A 15,186-nucleotide genomic window follows, 5' to 3' on the forward strand; every position below is an offset into this window, starting at 1 on the left:
AGCTGAAGACTCCAAACCATTCTTTTTCTTGAGCTCATGAAGACTTTTGCAAAGAAACAGCCCAAGGATTATCTTGCTCTCTGATAACAGCTCTCATATAGGCCAATATGCTGAGCTGTCAGGCAGAGAACATTTACTTGGATCCATATTTCAGCCTTGCCATGAGGGCTAGAAACAAGACAAGCAGAGCTTGATGCGTTTAGAAATAGAAAATTTCCTATAAAGATGCAGTTGGATGAGTCCTATTTGTTAGAGCAGAGGAGATATTTGCTAACTCCTTGGAAGTAAAGATGTACTACTGGTGTAAATCAGAACAGACCTGCATGCCTCATTTTTTTATTTCAGACTGACTTAAAAGCTATATTGCTAGCTGCCTGATGCATCTGCTATACTAGAAACCATCATATCTCTCAACTGGCTCCTGGGCTTGCCTTTGTAATGCTGTCATTCTGCCACTCTTAGTGTTTCTAGGATGGCTGGGGAGAGCTGAGAAGCCAGACCCAAAACCCTAGCAGAGATTGTAAACAATACAGTAAAATATCTACTTTAAAAAAAAAAGTTTTGTTTTTCACGGAGGCTGTTACAAGAAAAATACAGCTGGAGAGAAAAAGCTAGCAATTCAGTTGATGAGAGAGAAGAGAAAAAATCCTTTTCTAGTACACTGACAAACATTCAGTGCCTGAAGAATACTATGTTTGTTAGCATTGGGTGTCCTGTGTCTCCCATAAAGATCCTTGGGGGGGAAAAAAGATGCTGCAAAACTTGACTTTTTGCTTTCATAATTTTTCCTTCTAAAAAGAAAACTAAGGAGGTTTTGCCTTATCTTTACTCACTGGCATTAGGTGCCTCTGAAGGGTTAGAGCCTTGGCTAGGAGTGTCCCTCTAGATTTCTTTTACAGGCCCTGGAGATGAATCAGGAAAGAAGTGGGATTTAGTGGAATTTAGTTTCATTCTGAAGGGAAGTAATTTCTGATTGCCTGAATGTCAAGAAAATCAGCTTCAAATCCTTCTTCCAGGACAATGAAGAAATTTTGTTTTCAGTGAAACTGAAAATGTTTAACATACTTTGTCAAGGCATAGCAATTTGGTCATATGTGGGTGAATGGTGATATGAACCATCTCATCAGGCAATAGGTCCTCTCAGGGGTGAAGGCTGTGGGATTACAGTACCACAAATGCACTGGCATTTTCTTCACTAGTAATTTCCCTCAAGGATGGATTTGAGTATGCCATCTTGAGTTTGATATTCACTACTGAGAGTGTTCTCACTCTCTAGATCCATAGCAAGTTAAAAACCAAAAAAGTTTGTTTTCATGCATCAGAAATGATGACTTTCTAATCATCAGTATTCTGCTTTTTGCTGCCTTTCATTCTGTATCATACCTGTCTGGACTGCAATATTAGCCAGAAATAGAAGGCGCAAAAGTATTAAATAAAAGAAAGGTAATGTATTTTCTTTCTTCTCTTCCTACCCATGCTGTAAAAAAGTAAGCACATCTGCAATTCAGAGTTTTATAGCTGGGATGCTGCTAAGAATTATGGATGGCCTTTGTATAAAATTTAATCTCTCTCATGCTATGCTGAAGACCCAGATGCTCCCTCTGAGCCTTAAGGTAGAATCTGTAGGAGCAGTAGGATCATACCAGCACTTTCAAGCCTGCACACTCAACATGCAATAGAATATGTAGAAGTCCCTTAGATTCAAATGTTGAAAGGGATAAGTAAGCTCAAGTTTTCCAACTCTTCAGCACCAACTACCACCTCTAGACACAGCAAGTGGAAGAGAGGTGGAGGAAGGATGGTTGTCTAATGATTCAGTAAGGAAAATAAGGTATCAGAAAAACAAAGGTTTTCAGAGCGTTTTGTTTTCACAGGCTGTGTTCTGTGCAGCTGTGGCTGTCCTGGTTTATACCACAGCTGTGCTGTGCCCAAAATACTGGGAAGAATACCTGAGCTTTTCATCACAGGGAAATTAAGGATGGTTATATGGGAAAGAGGGAAGGGAAATGGGGTACCCAACCAGAGTAAATAACATCTAGTAAAGCAAACTGCATCTCCCTAAACCCCAGTCAGCACAACTTTACAAAGAATGAGGAAAGACACATAAATTACATGGCTCAACACTTGCTAATGCAGCTTGGGCAGGGTGAAATGACTACAAGGAAAGCCTTTTCTAGCCAACACCAATCTCAGCAAGGGGGTTTCCACTACCTTTCTACTCCTTGTGCCAGTACAGACTGGCAGCAGTAACATGAGGCAGATGTGCAATGTCAGAATGAGCAGTTGGTGAATGCTGCTAAAGTTACCCTGTTAAAAAGTATTCTGTGGAAGTGCATGAATGGTAATGCACTTCCAAACTGGAATGTATTCAGTGTGGAGAGCCCACAGTCCATTGAGACTAATAGCTGACTAATTCTCTTGTGCTTGTGTTGGGGAAACCACTAAAATTGGCAAAGGTATTTACAGTACTGGAGTTGTCTGGCCATAGACATGGGCCTTCCTGGGGAACAGATGCCCTGAAACAATCATGTCAGGCTAGTCATTGAACCTCAACAATTACTAAGCTAAAAAAACTGAAATCTCATCCTCTATTACTTTATATGCAATTTATAAAGCTGTCAGGTGTTCTCACTGAATCATTATAAGATCTACTGTGACAAATAGAATCATAAAGCTCTGAGATACTACCATGGTTATGAATATCTACCATATTAAATGTTTACATAACTTTGTCTAATAACAATAATTTTGTAACAAAGAGAAAGCAGTACTAAAAGAGAAAGTTGATTCATGGGATTTTCAAGAAATGTTTCTATTCTTCTGTTGCCACATAGAATTCAGGACTGAATTCAGCCCTAATGAATTTTCAGGGAAGTGCTGTGTGGAACAATCTTGGGCAAGTCCACATTACAAAATCTTTATTCTCACTGAATTTGAAAACAGCACTGCTCAATGATCTGAAGTTTGAGCTTCATTTTGCTGTAATTTTGAGGGCATTACTCAAAAATGACTGCTGATGATCCCATATAGAAGAAGAAAGAATTTGTATATGTGATCAGTTTTCCAGATTACAAATCTCTCTATAAGGAAACTAGAAAGATGTATTTTAGAGTTCACAATATGGTCGACAATCAAAGATTAAAAAGCTCAAACGCTCAAAACAGAAGTATACAACAAATGGATTTTTATTGACTGTTTTGGATAAATGGATTAATTAAAAAAAAATTGTATTACAAACTGGTGCAGTACCATAAAATTTGTTACATGTGGAGGTGCCATTTTTAGCCTGCACAGCTCCTGCAGCGCTGGAGCCCGTTCTCATTGCAGGCAGTGCACTTGAGGGCTTTGAAGGAGTCCGTAAAGCAGTTCCGGAGCACGGACATCTTGCTCCCATGGCACGCTGAGCACGGCAGGAAACCAAAGCCCCCGCAAGAGAGGCACTCCTGAGGATGCTGCACTCTCTGCTCAAAGAATGAAAGAAAGACAAACATGGTTACCTCATCAACCACCATAAGGTCTAGGACAAAGAGGACTCCAGGCCAGCTGAAAATACACATCCTGGTTCCCATTTTGGGCAAGACCCACCCCCCCATCCCATGGCACCACCATGGAAGAGCAGTAAGTCTGCCTTTTCCTTTGGCCAGATCCACATGCAATGTCAGAGAGGCTCACTGCAGGTTCATTGGTCACTTAATACCTCCCTAGCCTGCATTCACACTTGCCAAAACAGCAAGCTAAAGGATAGCTTGCATGCATTACTTGGATGTTGTTTAGGTCTAGATTAAATCTAGGAAGTATTGAGATGATTGAATCCAAACTCCAGGCAGTTTATGCTGATGTTATGTTTTCTGTGCTGTACATTAAGATATATATTATGACTTTCAGCATTTGCATGCTCATGCTGAGCATATTATACCTACTACAGTTAAAGGTGATGATATCAAAAAGCCATTCATAGCTTCTGACAAGTGGTACTCAAGGAAATAAGTGGTCTTCTCAAATTTATGGTTGTAGAATGCTGAAGCTTTAAGAGTAAAGAAGAAAGATCATCAATGTCCAACAGTTATACCCAGAGAAAATTGCTTCAAGGAAGGCTCGAGGCCTCTCCATTGTCCCAATTCCCAAGTAAAACAATAAATTTACTCTATTTTCTTACTGGATTAAAGACAGCGGTGCATAGAAGAAGAGATTTCAAAGACACTTTTAAGTTTCACTTACTGAAAATTTGGCTAGTTTATTTAACAATTTCATTAAAGTTCAAATCAGAGAAAGGAAAGGTATGCCACTTTGGGTACTTACCACCACCTGCTTTAGCATTGCACTGCTGAGTAAGGACTTTGCAGGTTTATTCACAAATAAAGAACAAAAATCCATACAATTCCTGCTACTGTCAGTCTGAGAAATTATGTATCACTACAAATTAGTGACAAATTATTACCAGAGTACAGTAAAATACCCACAAAAAATGTAGTACCTGGAGCACCATCAAGAAAAATGAAAATATTTCTGCAAATCCATTAATAACAGCATTAACCTATTGAAAACAGATGAACATGCAAACAAGGCATTTTTGTTCTGTAGCTCATAAACTTGCTGTTCTTCACAAGGCAAACAGCTCCTATTACTATCAGCTCTTCCCTTCCAGGGACAACAATTGGAAATATTTAATGTAAAATTAACATTCTTTTTATCTCAGGTGTGCTCCCATCTTTTGTAATTTTTGGTGATTGTTTACTTTATTGAACATTATTGCAAATAATCTCAAAATCTTAAGAGAATAATATTTTTAATCTTTACATTCATTATTGCTTGTTGGGCTTGGAAATATACAGATACCTTTGGATGTAGTTAAGAGAGCTAACAAAGGTTACAAAAACAAAGCAAAATTGCTTTAGCTCATTTTCTGGAGCAATGGCCATTTCCTCCTTGAACAGATGGCAATTTTTGGAATGACTTTTGGCATCTCCAGCAATGAAGAAAACAGGCTGCCCCTTACAATTGTAGTAAACCCATTTTTGAGGAAAAAATTAAATGAGAGGGAAAAAAACCCAAACCAACCAAACACACCCAAAAAAACCACCAGAAGGCAGTGAAGCAGTGATTGTATTAAGTGAGAAGTTATCAGTTTTCTGCAGTCTGACATTGTTTGTCCTATATATGTACTTCTTTGACCCAAGATTAGGAGACACATTCAGTTTGAGAATAACGTTTTAGGGCCTCCACCCCTGAACAGGGTGTAAAAAAGAGTAAAACAAAAAAAGCATTTGGGTTCATCAGTTTATTGTAGAAGAAAAGGAAATAGTGAAAAAGAAAACCTACTTGATTACAAATAGCAAATGTATATTCCCTACATTTATTTGCAGAAATACAATTACCTCAATTTTGGTTAAGAGATCCTGCAGTTCCCCAGATTCATTCATTAGTAAAATTTTCTCAGCACCCTATTAGGAAAAGAAGATGAAAAATGTCAGGCATTTTACCATGCAAAAACCAGAGATGATTAGAAGATTTGGACTTGCAACTTTAAACAGGCTGAGGACAAATTTGACTCACAGTAATTATATTGCAATTAGGTCAACCTTAGTAAAGCTAGAAGGAGAGGAGAATCTAATCACAGGTCTGATAGTAATGCCTAAAGTTCGTTAGCAATGTGAAGTATCATATTCCCTTTTCTGTAAAAGGTGACACAGCTTGCAAATTCTGACTATCTTCCCCTTATTTTACAGGGTATGTTTCCTGACAGAATAAAAAATATTTCTAGTTATTATGTCAAAAAATTACTATTTTATAAATATACAACACATCAGTGAATGCAGCAAAATGAGGAGATTGTATTTCAAATATTCTGGCAGTTGAGCATTGAATGAAGAGATAATGTACCTAATGTATAACAAAAGGAGAAAAAGACTAATGAAAAAACTCTAACAACATTAAAGTCAGACACAACAGTATGTAATAATTTAGTCTGACTGCATTAGGCCTCTTAGGTTTTCTGTGTCCTGAGATAAAGCTCTACTGAAGTGTTGGGGATTTTTTCCTCCTGAAAGTAAATGCTAAGAGATCTGCAGAAAAAATTCAAGTGTTAGGGAGGATATGGAACTCTTGTTCCTTTCTCTTCCAATTAGAGCACCACATTTGAACATCTATACTTCACTTAAGGAATGAATTTCATTGAATATTAAATATTGTGAAATACTTGCAGACACTTTTAACCAGAAACCAACAAAAGTTGAGGAACCTGAGGAACAGTTACACAGGCCTTACTTACTGCCGGGGCAATTGGCCACATCTTCACCCATGGTGAGTTCATGCCATTGTGCTGCCCCAGTTCGCTTGTCCCTGCATTTCCAAATTGTTCAATTTTGTCTTTGAGTTTGCTTCCAGCCTTAACTAAAGGGTGTGTTGGGACACTGGCACAGGGCTGAGGTGCAGTGGGATGCTGGCACGTATCTCAGATGTGCCATTAGTTTAAGCTGCCCATGGTCAGCCCCAGCTCCTCACCAGCACCTCTCCCAGTTTCTCAGAGGTACAGGAAAAGCTGCTCGTGAGCACAGGGAATATATGTGTGACTCTAAAGTACCCCCAAGTGTCCAGCCATTCACAGAACCTTGCTGGGACTACTAAGGCTACAAGTGTGTAGCCCAAAAGCCAACTAAAGGCAACCAAACCTTTCAAAGCTCTTTTTATGACACCCTACTAAGGTTATTTTCCCTATAGAAAGTCTTTTTGCTTAGGTTTGTGAGAAAACAACGCACTTTTGTCTCTGTGTTTGATGATTTTAGTTAAAAAGGAAAATGTTAATATTTTAGTGGATGTGGAAAGCCACTTTTTCAGTGGACACTACTCTTACAGTGTTATACTTTCAAGAGAGATATTTTTTAAAAAGTATCAGACAAGGTAATTAGCTGTAGTTAATTAGTCACAGAAGATGAGAGGGGTCTCATGAGCCAGACTGATTGTGCTGACTTTTCTACTGAAATCCATTGCAGATCATGGGCAGTGAGTGCACCAGCTCCAACATGTGCATGAGGCTGTCTGTGTCCCCAGCAGAGCAGGTTTAGCAGTCTGTTGGCCCCTTTCATGCTTTTTCTCTCGTCTTTGCTTTCACACAGAGGAGCAGGCAATGGGAGCAATTGGCACAACATGGCCAAGGCAGCCCATGGAGTATTAGCATAGGGTTTGAATACACTGCAGCAGCTTAAGACAAAGCTTGTGCTGCTCTTCTGAAGTAGAGTCATTAAGGATTTGCAACTTTATTGATGATGGAATTGCAGCACCCCAAATTCCTTGAGCTGGACAAACCTCAATTTGCTCCCTTTAGGAAAAGTTCTCTTCTCTGTTGCCACAGGGAAAAGCATTGCTGTGACTTCTGCCCTATGTTTCTGTGATGTTGTATAATGCTAATTGGCTTTTACAACACAGTAATTAGAAGTTTGACAGGTTTCCCATTATAGATTTATATTTTAAAGGATTTATATTTCTGATGACATCAGTCAGTCAGCTGTGTGCCTTACAAAGTAGAAAGCTATGGTTTTTAAATTAAAACCCAAACATCAGAATGGCTATCAATGTTTTAAAGTGCCACTCTGACTTCTCTGATTAATGGCTGCCCCAAGTGAAATATAAGTAAAAGTCTGTGGAGGTTAACCTTCCCTCTGGATCTTTGAGTCTTAACACACAGAATCCATAATTACTATAGATCCATAATTAATAGAGTAATTAACACAGCTGTTGAGTCCAATAGGTGCTTTCTGACCAGAAAGTGATGCCTTTCTTTTTCTTCCTAGGTTGTGCTCAGTCCACAATTACTCAGAAAAGTATGCGAAGCCTTAAAGACTCTGTCCCTCCAGAGAGTAGCATAAGGAGTATGAGGGGCAATAAGCATAATATTCAGTGAGAAGTGAGTTTTCAGGGGTTTTACCCATTTTTTTTTAAATTTCAAAGCAGAAGCCTGTGAATCCTGTATCTACTAATTTTGCTGAATCTCTCTTTGCTGAATTTTGCTGGAGGAGTCCAGAGGTTGTAGCCAGATACTCCATTGGCAAGGAAATGTCACAAACTTGGCTAAATCACTCATCATATTTTCCAGATCCTTTTAATTAATAAAATTATTTTCACAATTTTTCCTTGAGGACATCCAGAAATTAACATCGTATTTCAAATCTAGTATTTCCATTAACTGTAGAACTAGGACAAGGTCCACTAAGTTTTCTACTGCCCCAACTCTGTCTGGTCAATAAACCTGTCTGTTGCCACCTATCTTGGATATAAACCATTACCATCTCCACGAGGTAATTCCTCATCAAGGAACAAACACAGATTTATGGCTCTGCATTTGGCTTTACTAGAATACCTGCAGCTTTTGGGAAGCAGCCTCTCTTCCACATCATTCCTTATATGCTGAGAAGAATTAGCGAGGCCCCGCACCATCCTTCTTGTGGACACATTTGCAGTGCAGATAAATTGCATGCCCAATTTCCTATTTTGCTAAGCACATAAGCAAGGCCTCTTGTTAAGCAAAAATGCACTCACACACTTCACCATCACTGGCCCACGTTGTTCACTGGGATGTTCCAGTGAAGGAGGAGCTGGGCTCTGTGTGTCCCATCTTTGCCACATCTCACGCTCCCTTCTGCCCACACCTCTCACAGCCAGGGCCCCCTGGCAGCAGGGACACAGGGGATACAAATAACTGCCTGGAAATCTGCCCATAAACTGAGAAAATTGACACTGCAATATAGTACCAGCACCAGAAAGCCCAGATTTGGTATGCAAAGAATGGGAAAGGTTGATGTGTAAAAAGCAATGGAGCCCTGCATTTCCTGACATGTCAAACTGCAAAATGGAGGGAACAAGTGGGAAAATGCTAGGTGACTGAATGCAATAATTAAATTAGAGTTTTACTGGCGCAGAGCCATTCATATCCTCCCATCAAGTGAATACCAGAATAATGCATTTAAAGAGACCCAAAGAACAATTAAATATATATGGCCACTGGAAATCAGATGAAAGGAAACTGTTAATTCCTGCTCCACAAAAAAATATTTTACACACATATTTTCTAAAAGTCAGTTACAAAAACAGTCTCATTGTTCTTTGGAAAGGATTATAGCCAATGTGTCAAATAAAATAATTTTACTAAAAATCTAATGCTGTTTTGGATTCATTCTAGCTGGGAAAACTAAACAGATGATATTTTCTTCAGAAAAAACAGTCATAAATTCACATATCTGAAAAAAAATCAAGATTCCCTTGTATAGCTGGAATTCAATCATATATTTCAAGTGAGAAAAAACCCATGTATTTTTAAAATATTATCCTGTGAGTTAATAGATTTACAAAGAATTACTTATTTGCCTGTTTTATTTGCATCCCTTTACCAAGAGTATATGAGTTTATAAGAGTAAATGAATGCTCCATTATTTTTTTTCTGTGAGGCTTTCTCTTTTTTGGAAGCAATTTTTTATTCTGCTCTGGTATCCCAGCAGATGGCATAATTCCATTTCAGATGGAGACAACTTCAGGTGAAAAGAAGGGATTAGATCAGCCAGTAAAGAGCATGCAGCAGAAAGAAACAGCAATTTCCTGACAGACTGATATTTAGACAGTGTGTGTCAAGAAATACAATGGTTCAATCCTGAAAAAAAGGAGAAGATTAAAAGCCCCGCTGTACTGCAGCATGCAGTACTTTCCTTGACAGGGGCTAAATATGATTTTTTTATTGCTTCTGCCCAAGTCATGGATTTGTTTCATTGTCCCTGTGCAGGCAATGATAAATTCCACAGCACTGTGAATATTTATCCCCACAGCCTGCAATGCTCAAACAACTTTGTCTGTGCTTCTGAACAGCTTGGGTACAATATTCTCTATCAGATGTACATATGCTGGGTTTTGGTGCTTTTGTTACCTTTATCTCATTAAGAATAATCTTTCACCTTTCAAAACTGTTCATATTTTATTTCAGGGTTGGGATTTTTTCTCATTATGACTCATTGAAAGCTGCATAGCTCAATATAGATTCTCCTTTGTACTGCTCCATGCAATCTCCTTCAGGGAGGGATTTCTCAGGAAAAAAATAATCAAAATGAAAAAAAAGAAAAAAGAGAGAGAGAAAAAAGGAAAATAATGCATGATTTATTTACTGACACACCAGGCTTTGGGATTTCTGTGTTTCATTTGCATATCAGAACTTAATTGTTATAAAAAGCATTATAGAAATATCCATGTTACCAACGAGACCAAATTCTGTAATTAGTTCTCGATTGCATTTGGATGAAACACAAGCCTGGCACAGGTTCCAGCCAACATGGAGCCTTTGGGGTCAGGATGCACTGGCTTCTGAAGGCAAATTGACAGAGCTGGAGGGGAATACTTCATTTCCAGACCTTCTCAACACACACACCTCCTTATTTCTCTAAATTAATGAATTTCAGATTCTCTTGTGAAGACATATGAAGACAGTGAAATAAGTGCCATAAAATAGCGGGGCTTGCCACATTTACCCAGCAGAATGAGGGCACACAGGTCCCTTTAGGCTGTCCAAGTGACAGGCTCGTGCAGGGGCTCTCCTTCCCCAGCACAGCAGCCGCAGAGCACTGCCCAAGTTACTGCCCTGCTCATACTGAGCTTGGCCTCCTCATCGTGCTAAAGCACATCTCCTCTCAGCTAAAGCACCCCAGAGCGGTGCTGCAGCAAGCAGCAGTGCCTCCCATGATGAGAATTAGTGGGGAGCATGGGGGCACAGACCTTGTGCACGAGGCGGGGCGAGGCACACGCTGCCATGAGCTCTCTTTGAGCAGAGGAGCTGTCTCATGCGTTGTTCCCTGCCTGCAAAGCTGCTTTTCCACAAATAATGTCACTCTTACATGGAATAACTCTAATTAACTCATTTAAGTTTTTTTCCAGCTAACTTCAGTGTACATCAAGTTAAGGAAAAAAAAAAAAGGAAAAGAAGCAGGAAAACATACCCCATATCTGGGGGTTTTCCTGGTTTTTAGCAGCCCAATGCTTTCAGTTTTCTTGTGCTAAACAATGTAAGTGTAGTTTCCCTGCTGCAATAAATGTGTCTAGATCAGAGCACTAAATTATTTCATTTTTCTTTACCTACAGAAGGTAGACTTGTCTCTTCCATAGTAAGCTATCTTCTTAATTCACTTGTCTTCTTTTCTACACCTCTCTAAATAACCTCATACAGTACTTAGAGAGTTTTAATGAAATTTTATTGGGTTTTACACTGTCACTCCTCTTTTAGAAAACAAGTTTTTCACAATCTTTGAAAACAAACAAACAAAAAATCCCCCAACTGGTAGTGACTTATTGGGCCATCCATCATGCCAAAGTTACGGTATCCAGGCATTTCCTCCAGTTAAGAAAATAATTTATTTAATCAGTTTCAGTATCTTATCTGAATTCTTTTGACAAATTGGTCTTATGTGGACTGAGATTTTCTTGGAGACAATCATAACTCAGTACTTACAATTTTAACATAATAATTAGATGAACAAATCTTCATGTGAATCCTGTTGAATTTTAAACTGCTCTTGAATATAGCACTTTTACTCATGACTGACTGGAGAACTCTCCAAATCAGAGTTTTGATAAAAGCATATTCTACAATGAAGTAAAAATCAGTGTCTGCTAATATTCTGCACACAGGTGGTTTTACAGCTGCTCTAGTGGTCTGGCAAGGCCTTTGACTGCAAATGCATTTGTTATAATGCTCAGGGAAGCCTAACTCATGCAGAACACATGGAAATCTTAGAAGGGATGGTGAAAAAGAGGAAAAAGTGTTCGTACAGCCCCAATATTTATTATCCCTGATTGTTGGTTACACTGCATTTTGTTACTTAAATGTTTTGTGAAAATGAAAGCTTTAAGTGATGCAAACACAGTAACCTCACTGTGCTTAAATATAGTTTGCCTTCACAAATCAGAGCCTCGCAGTTGGTGCTAATTGCTAGCTTTTTACCACTCAAGGCAAGTACTTTCTCTGAGTTTTCAAACTGTTTTCTTTGTGCTACTTTCCAGAATCTTTTTATTTTGATTTTTTTTTCTGTTTATGAGAAATATATTTCAAATATACATGTTCAATGAAAAAGTGATTTTTAATGTCAGGAGGCTTCTAGACCTAGAACACTAGTGTACAAATTGGGACTTTCTATTTGGAGATAATGTCTTACAGTAGGACAGTGTTGGACTCTTCTTCTCTCTCTTCTACAGCTGGGCTTTTTAAAAAGTATTAATCAATTTTGTATCTAAAATATGTTCAGTTGATTACAGATCCTGATACAGACTGCATCATCTAAAATTCAATGTATATTTAAAGTCTGACAATCCAAAGTGTTAGTCTCTTATTCAACACAGATATTAATAATAACAGGTTTATGCTATGCATATCCATCTTCCTGAGTCAATCACACATACAGGTTCTCATAAGGAAAAAAATCAATTTCTCTAGATTTTCATGGTTTCAACTACAAAATAAAATATTTTTTTTTAAGAAGCAGATATCTTAGATGTGTTATTGCCTTTTACTCCCTGGTTATCTTTTGCATCTTCAGATCAAACTTATCAGTGAGGATCTCTATCTGTGCAGTGCTACTACAAAAGAATTTCTGTCTTAGCTTGTTACCATCACTGCAGCATCATAGGCAATTTTCTAAAAATCCTCCTTCTCATTCATCAAGATTTTCATCTGCTCCTCCCAATTGTAGAATAAAATATAGGTTCATGCTTTACTTACCCCAAGATAGTGGCCATCAATAAACACAACAGGGAGTGAGGGAACCTCACAGACACTTCTGCATCTTTCATCTAGTTCTTTTCCATAATCACTGTTCAGAGCAATGTTTTTTTCTTCAAACTTAACTCTGTGATTTTGAAATATCTTTCTAACCAGTTCGCATCTTTCAAAAGTGGTTCTCACCACACGAAGACTGGTAGTATAAATTACTATGCGGCCAAACTCTGGGACAGTTGAGACCTGGAAAAAAAATAGTTCCCATTACATTAAGCAAAGGGTTAATATCTTCCAAGTATTGAGTAATTTTATTTAAAATATTATTAAAAAAAAACAAACAGCATCTTAAAAACACAATCCAACTTTCAACTTTTATTCAAATGTGAAGATGGAACAGGAAGAAGAAAGTTCTTGAAAACAGCAATTTAAGGCAATTTAAGTTCTTAAAGTAATGTGCGACTTGACTTTTTTGGAAAGTCTTAGAGATGGTAAGTTAACATATATTTTCAAGAAACAGAGACATTTTAGATCCTGATGGACTTCCAAATGGGAATAAATTGACCCTGTTCTGCTGATGTCTGATTCTGTTAACACAGTCACTTGTGTTTGCATAGAGTTTGATAGTACCCAGACTAAGACTAAACTTGCTAGCTTAGATGTTATTGGCAATCTGCTTCAAGACAAGAGCCTAACCTAAGCCTTAGTACATCCATGACCAAAGATTAACTTAGAGTACTTTAGATCTCCATGCTGAACTAGATTATGACTGCAGAAGGTACAGATATATCCCTAATTTTTAATGTAGTTCCTCAGCAAATTAACGTCCAAACAACAGTAAAAAATATATTTTTTGTGTGTTCAATGTCCAATCAAAAACCTACTGCAGCTAGCTGGAAAAAAGTTTCACACTGCAATTCAACCCCCACTTTCCAATATGTAAAAGTTTATGCTGTTTCTTTCCTTTCTAGGATGACAACAATTAGATAGTGTAAATACTACAGGGATTAATTTCCCCCAGAGAGCGTGATAGATTTTCAAGAAGCCTGAGAATCATTCTTCTAAATAAAGATATTATGTTCAAACATATAACAAAAATCCCAGCTTTTTAAAAGATTGCTAATTTCCAAGCTTTCCTAATTATCCATTGTATTCAGCAAATTATATTTAATTATTTCATCAGTATTCCAGGAGTCAAAACACAAATTAGAAAACAAAAAGCAAGGATACCTCTACTACACTGTAGCACTGTATGGAAAATGAACCTTGATGGGTGAATAGATAATTTTTTACCTATCTCATTAATTAACTATAAAAACATAGCTGTTAAATTGGGCAGATGTTATTGCAGATTGTGCGATATAAACAGACATGATTTAACTTACTACTTGAATACCAAAAAAAAACCTTGAAAAAGTATCTTCTGCTTAGAGAAGTGTTTACAAGGTTCTTCATATAGTAAAGAGTTCTCACAAAAAATATTTGCATTTCACAGATCTCTTGCAGAACACTGGAGGTGTAATTGCCAACATATGTAGCCACGGCTTTCATCTCCCATTCAGGAAAGGAGCAATGTTGTGATAGGTCAATATTTTTTCTCTTAGAATGGATGTCAGAAATCCAGTTTTAATAATAAGTTTTATAAAAATGGGATACTTTTCTGCAGCCTGTTTATAGGTTGAAAATCTGTTGCACTGCTACTGCAGTATGAGTCTCCTCCAGCATATCGTTCACACATTCCAAGCGAGGGAATTAGCTCGTTCTCTCCATAAAAGACAAGTACTCTACATAAATACTGCAAAATATTTTAGTAACCACACATGGGTTGCTTGAAGGAAGAGGAGTTTGTTGTTTTCATAAGCAACCAAAAGAAGTTCTTAAATAGAAACTTTCACATATTCCTCCTTTCTTCCTCTTTGGAGTGACAATACATTTTGAAGTGCAAAACTATTCAACAGGAGGGAAGCTCTTGTTCCTCCATAGCTCTAATCTCTAATTGTGCTTGTTCCTAGACACCAGAGGCTGGCAGCATGGGTACAGACAGTCATTATCTGGTGAGGCATCAGGACTGTGGTGTCCCTACAGCATATAAATAAGCAGCTGAAGAGATGGAAAAATGGAAAGTTGTAAAGTGATCCGGAAAGATATCAAGTGGAAGGGGTGTACAAAGAGTCACTTTTATGTTTATTCCTTTCTTTTTTCTTAATGTGGCAGTGAAGAAATACCATTGTTTGGCCTGCAAAGAAGTATCAAGAACATTGATTAAACAATTCTTCAGAACCTTTGTTTTCTGTGCTACAAATGTACACGACTTGTCCTTGCAAGGACTTTTGCCATGGAAAGGTATCCTTCTTGCCACCTGTCTGAAAACCACATTGGTAATGAACAACAGGGGGGTTATAATCTATATTAATTCTTATTTTTCTAAGCAATATAGAGGCTGGAAACTG

General features: G+C 37.9%; 1 protein-coding gene across 1 annotated transcript in view; it reads right to left on the bottom strand.

Moving 5' to 3' along the window:
* Nucleotides 1-3,167: 3,167 nt before the first annotated feature.
* GRXCR1 (glutaredoxin and cysteine rich domain containing 1) overlaps nt 3,168-15,186 on the bottom strand; it is a 38,396-nt gene continuing 26,377 nt past the window's right edge. The window contains exons 2-4 of the mRNA XM_066549115.1: nt 12,743-12,982; nt 5,376-5,441; nt 3,168-3,461 (exon numbers count right to left, since the gene is read on the bottom strand). Coding sequence (XP_066405212.1) covers nt 3,282-3,461; nt 5,376-5,441; nt 12,743-12,982 — 486 coding nt within the window. The 3' untranslated portion in view covers nt 3,168-3,281. The remainder of the gene's footprint in view (nt 3,462-5,375; nt 5,442-12,742; nt 12,983-15,186) is intronic.

Source organism: Molothrus aeneus, chromosome 4 (genome assembly GCF_037042795.1).
Source record: "Molothrus aeneus isolate 106 chromosome 4, BPBGC_Maene_1.0, whole genome shotgun sequence".
NCBI lineage: Eukaryota > Metazoa > Chordata > Aves > Passeriformes > Icteridae > Molothrus > Molothrus aeneus.